Source organism: Ovis canadensis, chromosome 3, assembly GCF_042477335.2.
Source record: "Ovis canadensis isolate MfBH-ARS-UI-01 breed Bighorn chromosome 3, ARS-UI_OviCan_v2, whole genome shotgun sequence".
Lineage (NCBI taxonomy): Eukaryota > Metazoa > Chordata > Mammalia > Artiodactyla > Bovidae > Ovis > Ovis canadensis.
The window spans coordinates 37,780,025-37,793,801 of record NC_091247.1 but is presented as its reverse complement, the minus strand read 5'-3'; the positions used below and the strand labels follow the sequence as shown (position 1 = coordinate 37,793,801).

The 13,777-nt window shown below is 50.1% G+C and overlaps 1 protein-coding gene across 2 annotated transcripts in view; it reads left to right on the top strand.

Annotated features, from left to right (window-relative positions):
• GALNT14 (polypeptide N-acetylgalactosaminyltransferase 14) overlaps window positions 1–13,777 on the top strand; it is a 221,953-nt gene that overhangs the window by 193,739 nt on the left and 14,437 nt on the right. For both annotated transcript variants that reach the window (XM_069582915.1, XM_069582916.1), the window contains exons 10-11: window positions 8,593–8,719; window positions 10,811–10,903. In XM_069582915.1, the coding sequence (XP_069439016.1) occupies window positions 8,593–8,719; window positions 10,811–10,903 (220 nt within the window). The remainder of the gene's footprint in view (window positions 1–8,592; window positions 8,720–10,810; window positions 10,904–13,777) is intronic.

Sequence of the window (13,777 nt, the reverse complement as noted above, 5' to 3'; positions counted from 1 at the left end):
TGTTTGGCACAGTCACCCCCCGGCCAGTGGTGCGAGCCAGGAGGATGACCCATGGGGCTCGTCCTGGCATTCAGTGGTAATGCCAGGCATTGTCCTCTGCCATTGTTTTCTCCCGTCCCTGCCTCCAGGCTGCTTTATGGCTTTCTTCCTCAGTCACCAAGAGTCATTTCCCGGAAATCTATGGCTGTTGGCCTGACCAACCGCATCTGTTCTCCCAAACCGGGCCGTGTAGAGAAATCCATCAGAAAAATCCGTCTTATGCCATATGGGGGCCAGATTGGAAACTCCGCAAACAAAGAAGAAAATCCCAGTTCCTACAAACCAAATATCCTGCCTGGGACTCAGTCCTGGGATCCCATGAGGGTCTTTGGAGTAGAGTTTGAGGTGGGATCTCCCTGCATCAGCCCAGGAGAACTTGGAGCCAAGGTACACCCTTGGTGTTCTCAAAGGGGACGAGATCTCTCTCTCTCTGAACAGAGCCCATCAGATGTCCTGATGTTCACAGTACCTCTCATGATTCTTCGTGGTGTGCTCTAGCCTTTCTTCCCATTCACAGAATCCTTTCTACAGCTCTTTTGATAGATAGCAGTCATCCAGTGTCCGCTCGAATGCTACTTATGATGTGTTTGCTGCTTCATAATCTGGCAAGTTCTGTCATTGAGAATGTTTGTTTTGAATTGTTAGTAAATCTTCTAGGTCAAACCAAAGCCCCGCTTCCATCTGTTGGGCCTTGTTCTGCCCTGTGGACCCTCACAAAGTGTGTGTGGTCCTTCCTTACCACGGCAGCCGTGTGTAGATGCAGGCAGCATGTTATTTTCAATGATGTCACATTCTGGTCCAACCTACCAGTGCGTCTGCGCTAAGTCGCTTCAGCCATGTCTGACTCTGTGTGACGCTATGGACTGTAGCCCACCAGACTCTTCTGTCCATGGGAATCTCCAGGCAAGAATTCTGGAGTGGATTGCCATGCCCTCCTCCAGGGGATCTTCTCAACCCAAGGATGGAACCCGCATCCCTTATGTCTCCTGCCCTCGCAGACAGATTCCTTACTACTAGTGCCACCTGGGAAGCCCCAGCCACCAGTACCATCTCTTTATAGCAGTGTTGGCACACATCTACTCACATCCAGGGTGATCCCCTCTAGTTGGCTTCCCAGTGGCCTGGCATTAACAACTGTTGATTGGAACAGGAAAGTAGAGAGAGACTTCAGGGGAGATGTGGGAGAGACATTTTATAATCATCACAAAATGTTTTAAACCACACACACACACACACAAAAGAACCCTGCAGACAGCTATCACAGGAAATACTGTTTTCTCCAATTCCAACATTCCATTTGTTAGAGCCAGCTCCTAGCACTTTAAAAGTCATTTCTGGACAAATTTTTTTTTTTTATAGCATTTTACATGCCAGAAAAAGCAATGCTTTTTTTTTTTTTCAAGAAAAATTGAAGTATAGTTCATTTACAATACTGTGTTAGTTTTAGGTATACAGCAAAGTGGTTCAGTTATACGTATACCTATAGATTCTTTTTCAGATTCTTTTCCAGTATAGCTTACTGTAAGATATTGAATATAGTTCCCTATGTTATATGGTAGGTCCTTTTTGGCTATTTCATATATGGTCATGTATAGATATTAATCTCAAATTCCTAATTTATCCTTCCCCCACCCTCCACTTTCCCCGTTGTTAACCATAAGTTTGTTTTCTATGTTTGTGAATCAGTTTCTGTTTTGTAAATAAGTTCATTTGTATAATCTTCTTAGATTCCACATCTGTGATATGTGGTCATTGATATTTGTCTTTTGCTGTCTGACATTTCGTTTAGTATGTTAATCGGTAGATCCATTCATGCTGCAAAAATGGCATTATTTCATTCGATTTTTATGGCTTAGTAATATTCCATTATGTGTATATATATATCTATATACATATCTCTCCATCTATGTATAGATGTATGTACATATATGCGCCACGTCTTCTTTATCCATTTGTCTATTGATGGCATTCACGTTGTTTTCATGTCTTGAATATTGTGAATAGTGCTGCTGTGAACATGGAGTGCATGAATCTTTTCAAATTAGAGTCTCCCATCTTTTCTGGATATATGTCCAGAAGTGGGATTGCCAGATCATATAGTAGCTCTATTATTAGTTTTTTGAGAAGTCTCCGCACTGTTTTCCATAGTGGCTACACCTACTTGCAATCCTACCAGCAGTGTAGGAGGGCTCCTTTTTCCCACACCTTCCTCAGCATTTTTATTTATAGACTTTTTGATGATAACCTTTCTGACCAGTGTGAGGTGGTACCTCACTGTAGTTTTGATTTGCATTTCTCTAATTATTAGTGATATTGAGCATCTTTTCATGTGCCTGTTGGCCATCTGTATGCCTTCTTTGGAGAAATGTCTGTTTAGGTCTTCTGCCCCTTTTTTGATTGAGTTTTTTTTTAATATATCAAGTTATATGAGCTTTTTGTATATTTTGGAAATTAAGCCCTTGTTGGTTACATTGTTTGCAAATACTTTTTCTCAGTTCACAGGTTGTGTTTTCATTTTGTTTGTGATTTCCTTTGCTGTGCAAAAGTTTATAAGTTTGCTTAGGTTCCATTTGTTTATATTTGCTTTTATTTCTTTTGCCTTGGGAGACTGACCTAAGAAAACATTGGTACTATTTATAGCAGAGAATGTTTTGCCTATGTTCTCTTCTAGTTTTATGGTGCTATGTGTTATACTTAAGTCCTTAAGCCATTTTGAGTTTATTTTTGTGTATGATGTGTTCTAACTTCATTGATCTGCATGCAGCTATCCAGCTTTCCCAACACCACTTACTGAAGAAACTATCTTTTCTCCATTGTATATTCTTGCCTCCTTTGTTGAGGATTAATTGACCATAGGTGTGTGGGTTTATTTCCGGGCTCTCCATTCTGTTCCTTTGATCCATATATCTCATTTTGTGGGGAATAACAGCAGGAAGAGATATCTCTTCTTTCCCAAGACATTAAATTTCTGTGTTCCAGGTGTGGTTGCTTTTGTTGCATTGATTTGATTTCACAGCACAAAGGCCCATGAGATCACTGGACAAGGCTCCGGCCACGGTGACTGGGACCATCCTCAGTGGCGTGCTGCCTCACCCGCCCATCTCACTTTCATTGTTTGGGAGCGGCCTCAGCAGCCACTTGAATGCCAACCCTGCTATGCACTCAAGCAGCCCGACCCTGGTGCCATTATTCCCACAAAGCGTTTCTAAGAGGAACTGAAGAGTGTTGATAATTACATCTGCAGTTCAACATAGAAGCAGGCTTTAGGGAAATGTGGCTTTTAGCCTTTTTTCCCCCCAGAAGTTGTTTTGCATTAATATTGGGTGTTTAAACTCTAATTTGCATAACACAGGATGCATGAAAAATATCTAATACATCTACTCACTGTAGCTTTTGGTCTTTAGAGATGAAAGGAACCTATTGCCCAGTAGAAATGTGTGTGTGTATGTGTGTGTGTGCACATGCGTGTGTGTATACATGTGTCTCTGTGCATATATGTGTGTGTGTGTGTGTGCATGGTGGGAAGAGGTGTACATTTCCAAAGTGGAGGCCTTGGTACATATATGAGGGGAGAATATGGGATTTCTGGATTTAAAATGGAAGTGGGTGGCTTCCAAAGCGTAGCAGATACAACAGACAATACCGAGGAAAGAGAGACAAGGTGGGTCCCAGAGAGGAGCCGCTGCCACCACCTCCCCCATCCCCAGAATGTAGTCAGGGACGTTAGGCTGTGTCAGGCTTGGAGGGTCACGTGTGTGTCAACGTGGGCTGTGCAGTCAGACAGGCCTACTTGTGAATCCTGTGGTCATCTCTGGCTGTGTGTCCCTGGGAAAGTTACTTTCCCTTACTGAGTTTGCAGATGTCTACTGCGTCCTAAGCTAGGATAGCAGCCCGGATTATCCGGGGGCACCCAGTCTAATCAGGTGGGCCATTTAACGCAGAGAACTTTCTTTGCCTGGAGAGAGAGGAGATGGAGCAGAAGCAGTTGAGAGATTCACAGCCTGGGAAGGATTGTCCAGGTATGACGAGGAAGGGACTGCGTGGAAGGAAGAAGGGGGCTCCTGACCTACAGCCAGGGAGGAAGAGAGGACCTCAATCCTACAACTGTGAGCAGCGGGGTTCTGCAAACAAGCTGAGTGAACTGGAAAGCCTCAGAGCCCCCAGACAGGAGCCTGATCCTGCTGATTTTGGCCTTGAGAGACCCTCAGCAGAGGGCCCGCCCAACCCCTGCCCTCCCCGCCCCCCCAGGCTAGTATGGTAATTTGTTAGGGCTGCAGTGGAAACCATTAAGCTCCCAGGGCCGCCTGCCTCCTCTCTGGGCTGCGTGAGCAGGCTTGTCAGAGGAGCGCCCTGTCAGACCCGCAGCGACAGCGGATCCCTCCCGCTTTCTCTTCAGCCTCACCCTTTCCAGGTTCAGGGGCTCAAGAGAAGAGAAGTGGCCTCACCTGAGACGAGCATCCAGGTCTGATGAAAAGTCATCTTTCTCCCCAGGTGGGGCTGCTTGCCAAGCCCCAGGCCCAGGTGCGGTCCCTTAAGACCACCCATTTCCAGAGGCATGGTGGAGAGGCAAAGGGTGTGTGCCGTGACATTCGCTGAATGGCCCGTGGTGACTGCAGTGAGCCTGTGCTTACACCTCAGAAGTTGGGAGCCTGGCTGCAGCCCTGGCTGTCCCCGGTGATGTGAAGCACAGTTTCACTCTCAGGTTCAAGCCTATCCTTTGTGGCTCAGTAAGATTGCTTCTACTCAAGTCTGTGAACTCATTAAAAAATAAAAACAGAGGTTTCTGGCCAAGTGGCCCAAAGAACGTAAAGATTTTTTGAAAGGAAAATCTTTGTCATCGCATTTGTCTCTGTGGACTTATGAGCGACTGTCTCCTTCTGCTCATCACTATCCACCCCAATCCCTTTGTCCTCACGAGATTTCACCTTGTCCAGTGCTAAGTGGCTGGTGCTGTTAGATTAAAAGATATCTGTGTACAGTCCGTGAGGCTCCACTCAATATAGGCTTATGCCTCAAGTAGAGCCGGTCTAATGCTCCCTTTGCCTTTGTCCAGAAACCAGGCTATCAGAGGAAATTCCAGCCTTGACCTGTATGGCTGACAAGTGGCAGAGGATTTGGTGTGATTCTGGGGGAGGGAGCTGTCTCCTCTCGCCTGGACTCCTGTCCACCATCACGGCTTGTCAGGTGGACGTTGGTTCTGGCAAAGGGTTGGGGTTCTATGAGTACTGATAAAGCTACTGATTGGTCGATGTGGAGATAGAAGGGAAGAGCTGAGAACAGAGAGAGGGTGAGGAGGGCAGTTTCTTCCCAAATATTAATCTGAAGTTTAAAGAAAATAAGGTAACAGCACCCCCAGTGTGGATGGAATAACTACACATCTCCCCGCCTGGAATTCAGAGCGGATTTAGGTCTGCATGACATTTGTCATTGGGGTATGCGGGTGCTGACTCAGTAAGAACCACCTCCTCCCCCAAACTCCCTACATTGTCTTTTTGCTCCTTCACATGAGAAAGTGATGACTTTGCAGGAGCTGATGACAAGTAGAGGATCAGGGCTGTACCTGGGGAGCCCGCTGCTTTATGCCTCGGTCTATGGCCCCCACTGCCTGGGGCTTTGGAATTACAAGGCTTTCCCAGAGGCTTCGGCATAAACCTGTGAGTCACTGGGCCTGGCTCCCAGTCCTGGGAGTATGCACAGCGTTATCCTGCAGTTGTGGTGTAGATATTTGTAGGATAACTAGAGGGATGTCCTAGGTCTTAAATACTTCACATTGTGGTACCCAAACATCCTCACACCTCTCTGAACACTTCAAGCTTCCTCACTCAGACTGCCTTGACTCTGGCCGCAGTACAGCAAGGCACGCTGCTCAGGTCATCTTGGTTACGACATTCTGGACTCCAGAGCAGAAACGATCTTACTGCATCTCAGGCTGCAGGCTCTGGGGACATCAGTTAACCAGAAGGAGAGGTGAGACAGGCAGCTGTCAGGAGTGGATGAAGGAGTAGATGAGGTAGAAATGGGACAGCTGGTTATAGACTGGCCTCTCTCGTTCATCTGTGAGTGCCCTGAAGTCAGTATCTTTGTGCCTGCAGCAATATTGGCTGATGGTGGGTGTTCACACTGAGGGAGGTGGGATCAGGGCAGGGGCAGGAGTTTTGGACCTGGGGAGATGCGCTTTGAATGCTAGCTGCCTTTCAGGACTGCTTCTGCTTTGAAAAATAACATCCACAACCACGAGTGGGCTTGTTGGGACAGCTCATAAGTTACTACCTGGAAGAGGACCCAGCAAAGCCCAGCCCAGGAGTAAATGAAGGGGTCCTTTCCTCCCGTGGCTTGTGTCTGCAGAACTGAGATGTTTCCAAGCACAGACACAGGAAAACAAGCAGGGATGATGGTTTTAGAGGTGGAGGAGAGGAGGCAGACTGCAGGGGGCTATGAGAGGAAGCTGATGGGTAGAAGATGTACGGCATCTCAGGGCATCCGGTGCATCTGGACAGAGCCACGGGCAGCCATGGGAGTTGGTCCTGGAGGCCGGAGGAGAGCTGGGCTGGCAGAATGGGAATGAGTCCTCAGCATCAAGGGAAGGTTGGGCCAGATGAGGAAGCAGGGACAGCAAGGCACTCAGACCCAGAGCCTTGAGGTGGAGAATGCCAGGAGCCCAGATGGAAGGTAGAGAAGGACCAGGGTCAGGGGTCAGTACTTTCTGAGATGGGGATTTCTGCATGATGGTGGCAGAGGAGAAGGGGGGGCAATCGATTCAGAGCAAAGCAAAATGGTGGGTGAAGGAAGCACAGGGAAACAGGTTTAGTGGGAGCTGAGGGTGTGGAGACTGCATAGGTTGGAGGGATTCATTTTGCAAATGAGGAGGGACATATGTTTCATTTGAATGCAAGTAAGGAAGCGACCACAGAAACGTATGCATATTTTTGGAAGAAAGCTTGCACAAAATTCACAGGTTATATCCATAAGCAAGGCCTCTATCTCAACTTCTGAGGGGTGTGAGAGTTTTCCTTTCTGGGAGCTAGAGCGAACCCTGTCTTGAGATCCTGGAGAGGAGTTGATTGGAGTCCAGTAGATCTTAGCCCTGGGGACTAAATTCACACACATACCATCATAGTTCGCTGCACTGAGCCCTCCCGCCCCTCCGAGCATCACTACAAGGTGGAGAGCTGGATGTTGGCCATCAGCTAAGCTCACTTATCATCTCCCGCAAACACTAGGTTGGGGCCCACGATTCCACCAGTGCCCCAGCCAAACGCCAGGTTACCATATATCATTGACTTCTGTGGGGAGTCAAAATCTCCAGTGTTAGGTCCACAGATTTCAAGCGTCTCCTGTGGCAGAAGCAGAAAGCTGTAAACTGTCTAGGAAGTTGAAAGTGGACACAGGCAGGTGATGTCATTGGCATCCATGTCTTAAAGAGACTTAAAGAGGAGTGTTTTGTGTCACTGAGCTTTCCATTGCACTTAAGAGTTTTCACATTTACTCTTGAAGTTCTACTTTAATGATACCAACAGCAATCCTGTGGTGTACTTTTATGATCTTCATTTGACAGGTGAAGAAGCCCAGCCTCAACTAGGTCAGGTAGGTTTCCCCAGGGACGGGGCTAGTGGATTTCTGCAGACTCAGGGCCAAGTTATTCCCGTCTCTCCCCACCATATGTTCTTGCCATCATTTGTCAGCAGTCTTGAGAAGTCCCTTCCTCACTCTTGTGTCCATGTTGCCCCCGCTCTGAGGGAAATCTGAGCAAGCTGGGAATGAGCTCTATCCTGCTGGGCAGGTAGAGACAGGTATCGAGGAAGCGTGGCCTGCAACTTTCCCAGGGACACAAGACAGGAGTCAGGAGGGGACAGGGAAAGGGTGAGAGAGCAGGTGAGGATCAGGATGAAGAGTTTGTATCCTTTGTGGCCTCTCGGCATTGACACCTTGTCCAGGTGCCTCCTGGGAACTGGTCTTGTCTGTCCCATCCTGGCCATGTGGCTTGCCAGCCTGTCAGAGTGGGAAATGCACTAACTCCATGACAACCCCTTCTATCTGCACCTTGACCAGCAGAAAATTCTCCCAGAGTCTCTAGTGGAAAAGTCTTTCTCCTTGGTCCTGGTTCTGACCTTCTAGGGTCATAGGAGCTCGTCTAATCCATCTTCCACCCTGAAACCTTCCATATACTCAAAAACAGTTCTCTCAGTCCCTGGGCTCCTCTGTTCCAGGCCAAAGCATCACACAGAGGCCCCCACCCCGCTGGCCCCTGAGAGTGTTCCAAAGGCGCAGGCACAGCCCTCCATGTGTTCCCCTGTGTCTGCCAGTTTCCTTGTTAAGGCAAACCACCCTCCCAGGTGTGAGTTATTAGCATCCTCATGGTGGGCAGGGAAACCGAGGTAGCAGGCCTGTGGAGCACACAGTCTGGCTGTGGAGTCGGCGCCCCAGGCAGGCTGCTGGCAGCCCTCCCCTCGCCCTGGGTCCTGGGATTCCCCGGCGCCTGGTGTCTCGGTGCTGCCGGCCTGTGCTGCTCAGTCTAGGAGGCAGAGCAGTGAAGGGGGCGTCGCTGTCTTGCAGAAATCTCCTTCAGGGTGTGGATGTGCGGGGGCAGCCTGGAGATCATCCCCTGCAGCCGAGTGGGCCATGTCTTCCGGAAGAAGCACCCGTATGTTTTCCCAGATGGCAACGCCAACACGTATATAAAGTGAGTGTGTGTTGCGGGGGTTCAGATTCCCCGGGGGTGGCATGGCCATGGGCTTTTCTGGTGATAGGCTGTTGCTCTCCCAGGTTCTCTGGTAGGTTCGGCTGCCTGGGTGTTGTGAATGGACAGGGGTTGCGTGTTATGCTTGCTGGGCCACAGCCTGGGCGAGAGAGGTCAGGCCTGCCCATCCAGGTCCAGGCTGGAGGCCTTGAGGCCTTTCTCCACCCTTGACTTCTCCCAGGCTTGGCAAGGCCCTGCCTGTGGCCTCGGGGCTTCGAGTCACTGGGCAGCACCCTCCTGCAGGGCTCAGAGCTCTGGGTATTTTGTGTTCTTTGGGGCAGGGGGAGGGCAGCCACTTTTGCCCCTGAGTTCTAGAAGATCCCCTGCAGGGATCACCTTCAGGCTGGGTCACCAGGGGAAAGGCGCTTGGGGAAGATTCGGGAATGGGGAAGCACAAGTAGATACAGCCCAGATGACCGCTCCAGGGCCTCGCGGGTACACAGAAACGGCCAGACTGGCGTAGTCCCTGAGGCCCTGGGCTCCTTTCTTGGGGCTCGCCACTTGCTGCTCAGGGACAGGACGAAGGTCATAGGGTCTCAGTGACCCAGCGACTCCCACTTGCCTATTCTTGCTTCCTCGCTCCCTCCATACACCCGCCTCCTTTTCATGATTTCTTCAGCTTGTTTCCTCTTCTTTAGAAATGCCTCTGTCCTCCTTTTCTCTTGCTGCTCATCTTCTCCTCCAGCTGCTTCTCCTCTCCTCTCCAGTCCTCTTGTCACTTGACCCCCTCACTCCCCATTTATTCCTCCTTCGCCCTTTGCCCCTCATTTGGTCCAGGGAGGGGGAGCAGAGCGCCTCTTTGAGGGTTTTTCTTCCCCTGCAGTGTTTTCTTCTGGGTTCTCTCCTCCTCAGTTACTCGCACGTGTGGACAGGTGTGGGTGTGGACAGGTGTAGGGGAGCTGTAGGCTTGACCAGTGACCTTATGCTGGGCAGGTTAGGGTCATGAGAACCCCCTTAGCAGGGACTGGAGCGAAGGCAGGGCTGCCTGGGGTCTTGACAGGGAAAGATGAGCTGGGATGCCTGGTGCAGGAAAGTCAAGGGGCTATGATGTGGAGTGCGGGCCAGCCGGGGAGTACGGGGCAAAGCCTCGAGCTCTAGAAAGTTCTTTGCATTTGAGACTGGGCCCTGCTTGCCACCAGTGGAGTTGAGGGGAAACTTGGGGCAGTGTGGTCTCGGCAGCATCCAGTGTGCTGATGGTTAGGCCAGTGGAGGGAGTTGGCAAGGAGCTGTCTTCAGTGCACCAAAAGCTGGACTGCATGTGCAAAACTCCTTCAGGTCCACGGGCTTGAAGGGCAGGCCATGCCCTCTTGGTGACACCCCCGAGTCCATGCACTCAAGCCTTGGGAGGTGCTGCTCGGGCTTCTGATTGTTTTCCCGTGTCTTCTCTTCCTGGTACCCTGGTGTCCCGGATAGCTGAGTGACAACATCCTCCATGTCTGTCTCTTTTTCTGTGACCTTTGGGGTCAGACTCACTGCAGATAGCTAATTAAAAAATAAATAAATAAAACTTCAGAGTCCTGGCAAACATTTGACCAAGATGGCTTGGTTACTTCATTCTTTACACCTGCGCCAAGCTAATCAGATGCCTGTGCAAATCTCGTGCGTGACTGGCTTCCCCCTTGGAGAGCTGTGCCCTTTGCTGATAGGGAGAGTTCTAGAACAGGAGCCCACAGATGACCAGAGATGAGATGGTCAATACTCTCCCTTCTTGTATTGGCACCAAAGGAGCACACGAGATTCCTCCTGGCTTTTTTTCTCTTTTTCTGAGAGCCATGGGAAGTTCAATTTCTGGTATAATTTCTCTGGTCTATGCCTTTTGGGAGGAGGGTATGTCATGACTACTAAAATCCTGTGTCTTGGGGGAGAGGCCCCTTTGGAGACCGGTGGGCTCAGCACCCTGGGGAGAATAAAGTTACTGGACCGTGGTGGCTCCCATGGGGGTGACACTGCCCACTTGTCACATGTGTGTATTTTACCTAGATATGTCCCCGGTCCTCTCAAATAGCCTGTCCCTGACACTCTTTGTCTCCCCAGGAACACCAAGCGGACAGCTGAAGTGTGGATGGATGAATACAAGCAGTACTATTATGCTTCCCGGCCATTTGCCCTGGAGAGGCCCTTTGGCAAGTAAGTGTCTCCCCTAGTTGGTTTGTGCAGACAGCCCAGAGCCCCAGCTCACTGGCCCAAGGCGAGAGGGTCTCCCAGGCCGCCAAGCCCCTCCAGAGCCAGGGCTGGGCCTATTCTCCCCTCCTATGTCTTTCTTCTTGCTCCTGCCTAGTCCTGGGCACAGGGCCCCAGGCCACGCCTGTGGGAGACCCTGGCAGCCTGGACCATCCACTCAGTGGGTAGAGCATGCCCTGCACAGTGGACTGGTGTTTCCAGGTTTCACAGAAAGGTGGGATGCTGGGCTAAGCAGCTCTTCTCCCTCTAGATTAGAGTTCCCTCCTCCTCCTCCTCAGCTACTGAAGCCTTAATCCTCCTATTTTTAGGAGGAATAGTACTGTGTAGATCTCTAGAGCAGGGCTCCAGCTTCATGGGGGTGGAAGAGGACAGGGAGAGGAGTTAAGGGCCAGATGCCATTTCATGAGATGCCTCATTAGTCCTCTGCAAACTGAGAAATGGGTATAATAACCCCTGTTTTACAGATAAGGAGTCTGAGGCTTCTACAGCTTCAGGTACTTGCCATGGATCACACCATTATAGGAGAAGCTCAAATCACACCTGTCTGATCCCCAAACTTTGTGATGTTGCATTCCCCAACTCAGGGCTGGTTTGAGTAGAGAAAAATGGCAACTTGATTGATGTTATATTCATCTTTTTTGAGAGGGGGCAACTGGTGGCTTTTGTCATCTGATGTCCCTCAGTCGTACTAAGGCTGTGGAACAGATGGCATGTTTGCAGCCTACATGCCATCGATCGAGCCCATCACTCCCAGGTAGATTAAATCACGAGCCTGCCAAAGTGTTTGCATTTCTGAAACTGAACACCCACGCTGGTCTCCGCTTCTCCTCAGAGCCTCCCACAGTGTTTATTCTGAGTCCTCAGCTTACCTCCGGTTCATTGGCCATGTCCGTCCACCCCTCCTTTCTTCACTGCCTTCCCTCTCCAGCTTGGGTTCTACTTTCTTGCGTAAGCAGAGTGCTTAAAAGATGTTGTCCTTGAATCTCTTGCCATGTTGGGCATCTACCTGCCCTCCCAGGCCTCCCTCTTGACCTTGGGTGAACCTGACTTTGTGCTGTTTCCCACTGTGGGCAGGCTGCTGAACAGCTCTGGGAGTATTGGCCGGTGCTGCTAAACCTCTGTGGCCATCCGGCTCAGGGAGGCCCTCCGCGGGGCTCTTAATCCTGCCCCCTTGCCTGCCGACATTCTCCCTCAACCTCCATTTGTACCTTTTCCATTTTCCCCAGCTGCGGAGTCCGCCCTGCTCCCACTCAGCACGTGACACCTCTGTTCTATAGATGAAATAGACAGCACCAGCTTCCTGAGCCTGACCACCCTGTGCCTGCGCTATCCTCCTGTCTCTTTTATCTGGAAGAATAAGGGGTGCCTCCCGCTGTGGCAGGCCAGCCCTCTACCTGTTCCCCAGATGCACCCTTCTCTCCTGCATTCATTCATAAATCAGTACTGATCAAGTTCCCACTGCCTGGATTCATCTCCTCCTGCCTCTCAGCTTCTCAAACTTTCATGTGCACACAGATCTCCCGGGGATCTTGTTACAGTGTGGATGTTGGTTCAGTAGGCGTGCATTTCTGCAAGCCCCAGGTGGTGCTGTGCTGCTGGTCTGAGGACCTCAACTCAAGGAGCAGAATTCCAGGGTGATGGTTTCCAGACTCTCTGCATGTCTCAGTCACCCGGGGAGCTTCAAAAACTGCTGCTGCCTCTGTTTCAGCCTCAGAGAGTAGACTGAGTCTGGACTGTGTCCTGGGCTGTAGAATTTGTAAAAGATGCACCCCCCCCCCCAACTAGGTGACTCTAACCTGCAGACAGTGTGGGAGCCTCTGTTCCAGGGGACTTCACCCACCCTGTGCCTTCACGCTCCCTGATCACCCCACTCTCGTCTCTATTGCATGGCTCCCATTAGTATTTAAATTTATTCTGTATCTTACATATGTTTTAAAAAATGAAACAGAGAAGGAAAGAAAACAAACTATAAGAACTCTCCCTCAATCCAACGCTACTCATCACCTACCTTGTCTTCTGCTCCTTCAGAGCCAAGCTTCATGAAAGAGCTGCCACATTGCTGTCTGTGGCTCCCATTTCCCTGCTTCTGACTGTGAGCTGAGGCCATGGCCTCCATCCCCTACGATCACTCCCACCTGGCCCACCCATGGCCCCCTGGGACCCTTACCTTCCTCGATTACTCCATTGATAATGAGTCTTCTCCCACCCAAACCCCTTCAGGCACCCCTCTGATCTCAGTTTCTAGAACTGAAGTCTTGGCTCTCATCCTGAGATGCAAGCTGCACCCTCTCTGCCCACCCTTGTATGTTGGTCTTCTCTGAGGACCTGTCATAAACCCTTGTTTTACTCCAGGTTTTCCCTGCCATTGGCCACCTCTGTGCTGCTGATAAGCACGTTTCTATCCCTCTCCTGCACCTTTCCTCTGAGCTCCAGCCCTTAGAGAAGGAAATGGCAATCCAACCAGTATTCTTGCCCAAAAAATCCCATGGACAGAGGAGCCTGGTGGGCTACAGTCCATGAGATTGCAGAGTTGGACACAACAGAGCGATTAAACACATCCTGCACCTCTCCTGAGCTCCAGTCCTTATGTCCAAATAGCAACTGGACATCTCTGCCTGGATGCCCCCCAGGCTCCTCTGACTCAACAAGTTCTAACTGAACTCTTCCTGTTTGCTCCTAAACTCGCTCCTTTCCCCATATTCCCCACCTTAGCTCTTCCATGAATCCTGTTGTCAAACCAGAAATCTTGAGTGTCAACCTTGACTTCTCCCTCCCTGTCCTCCGACACCTAAACAATTACCAAGTCCCAGAGATCCTGCC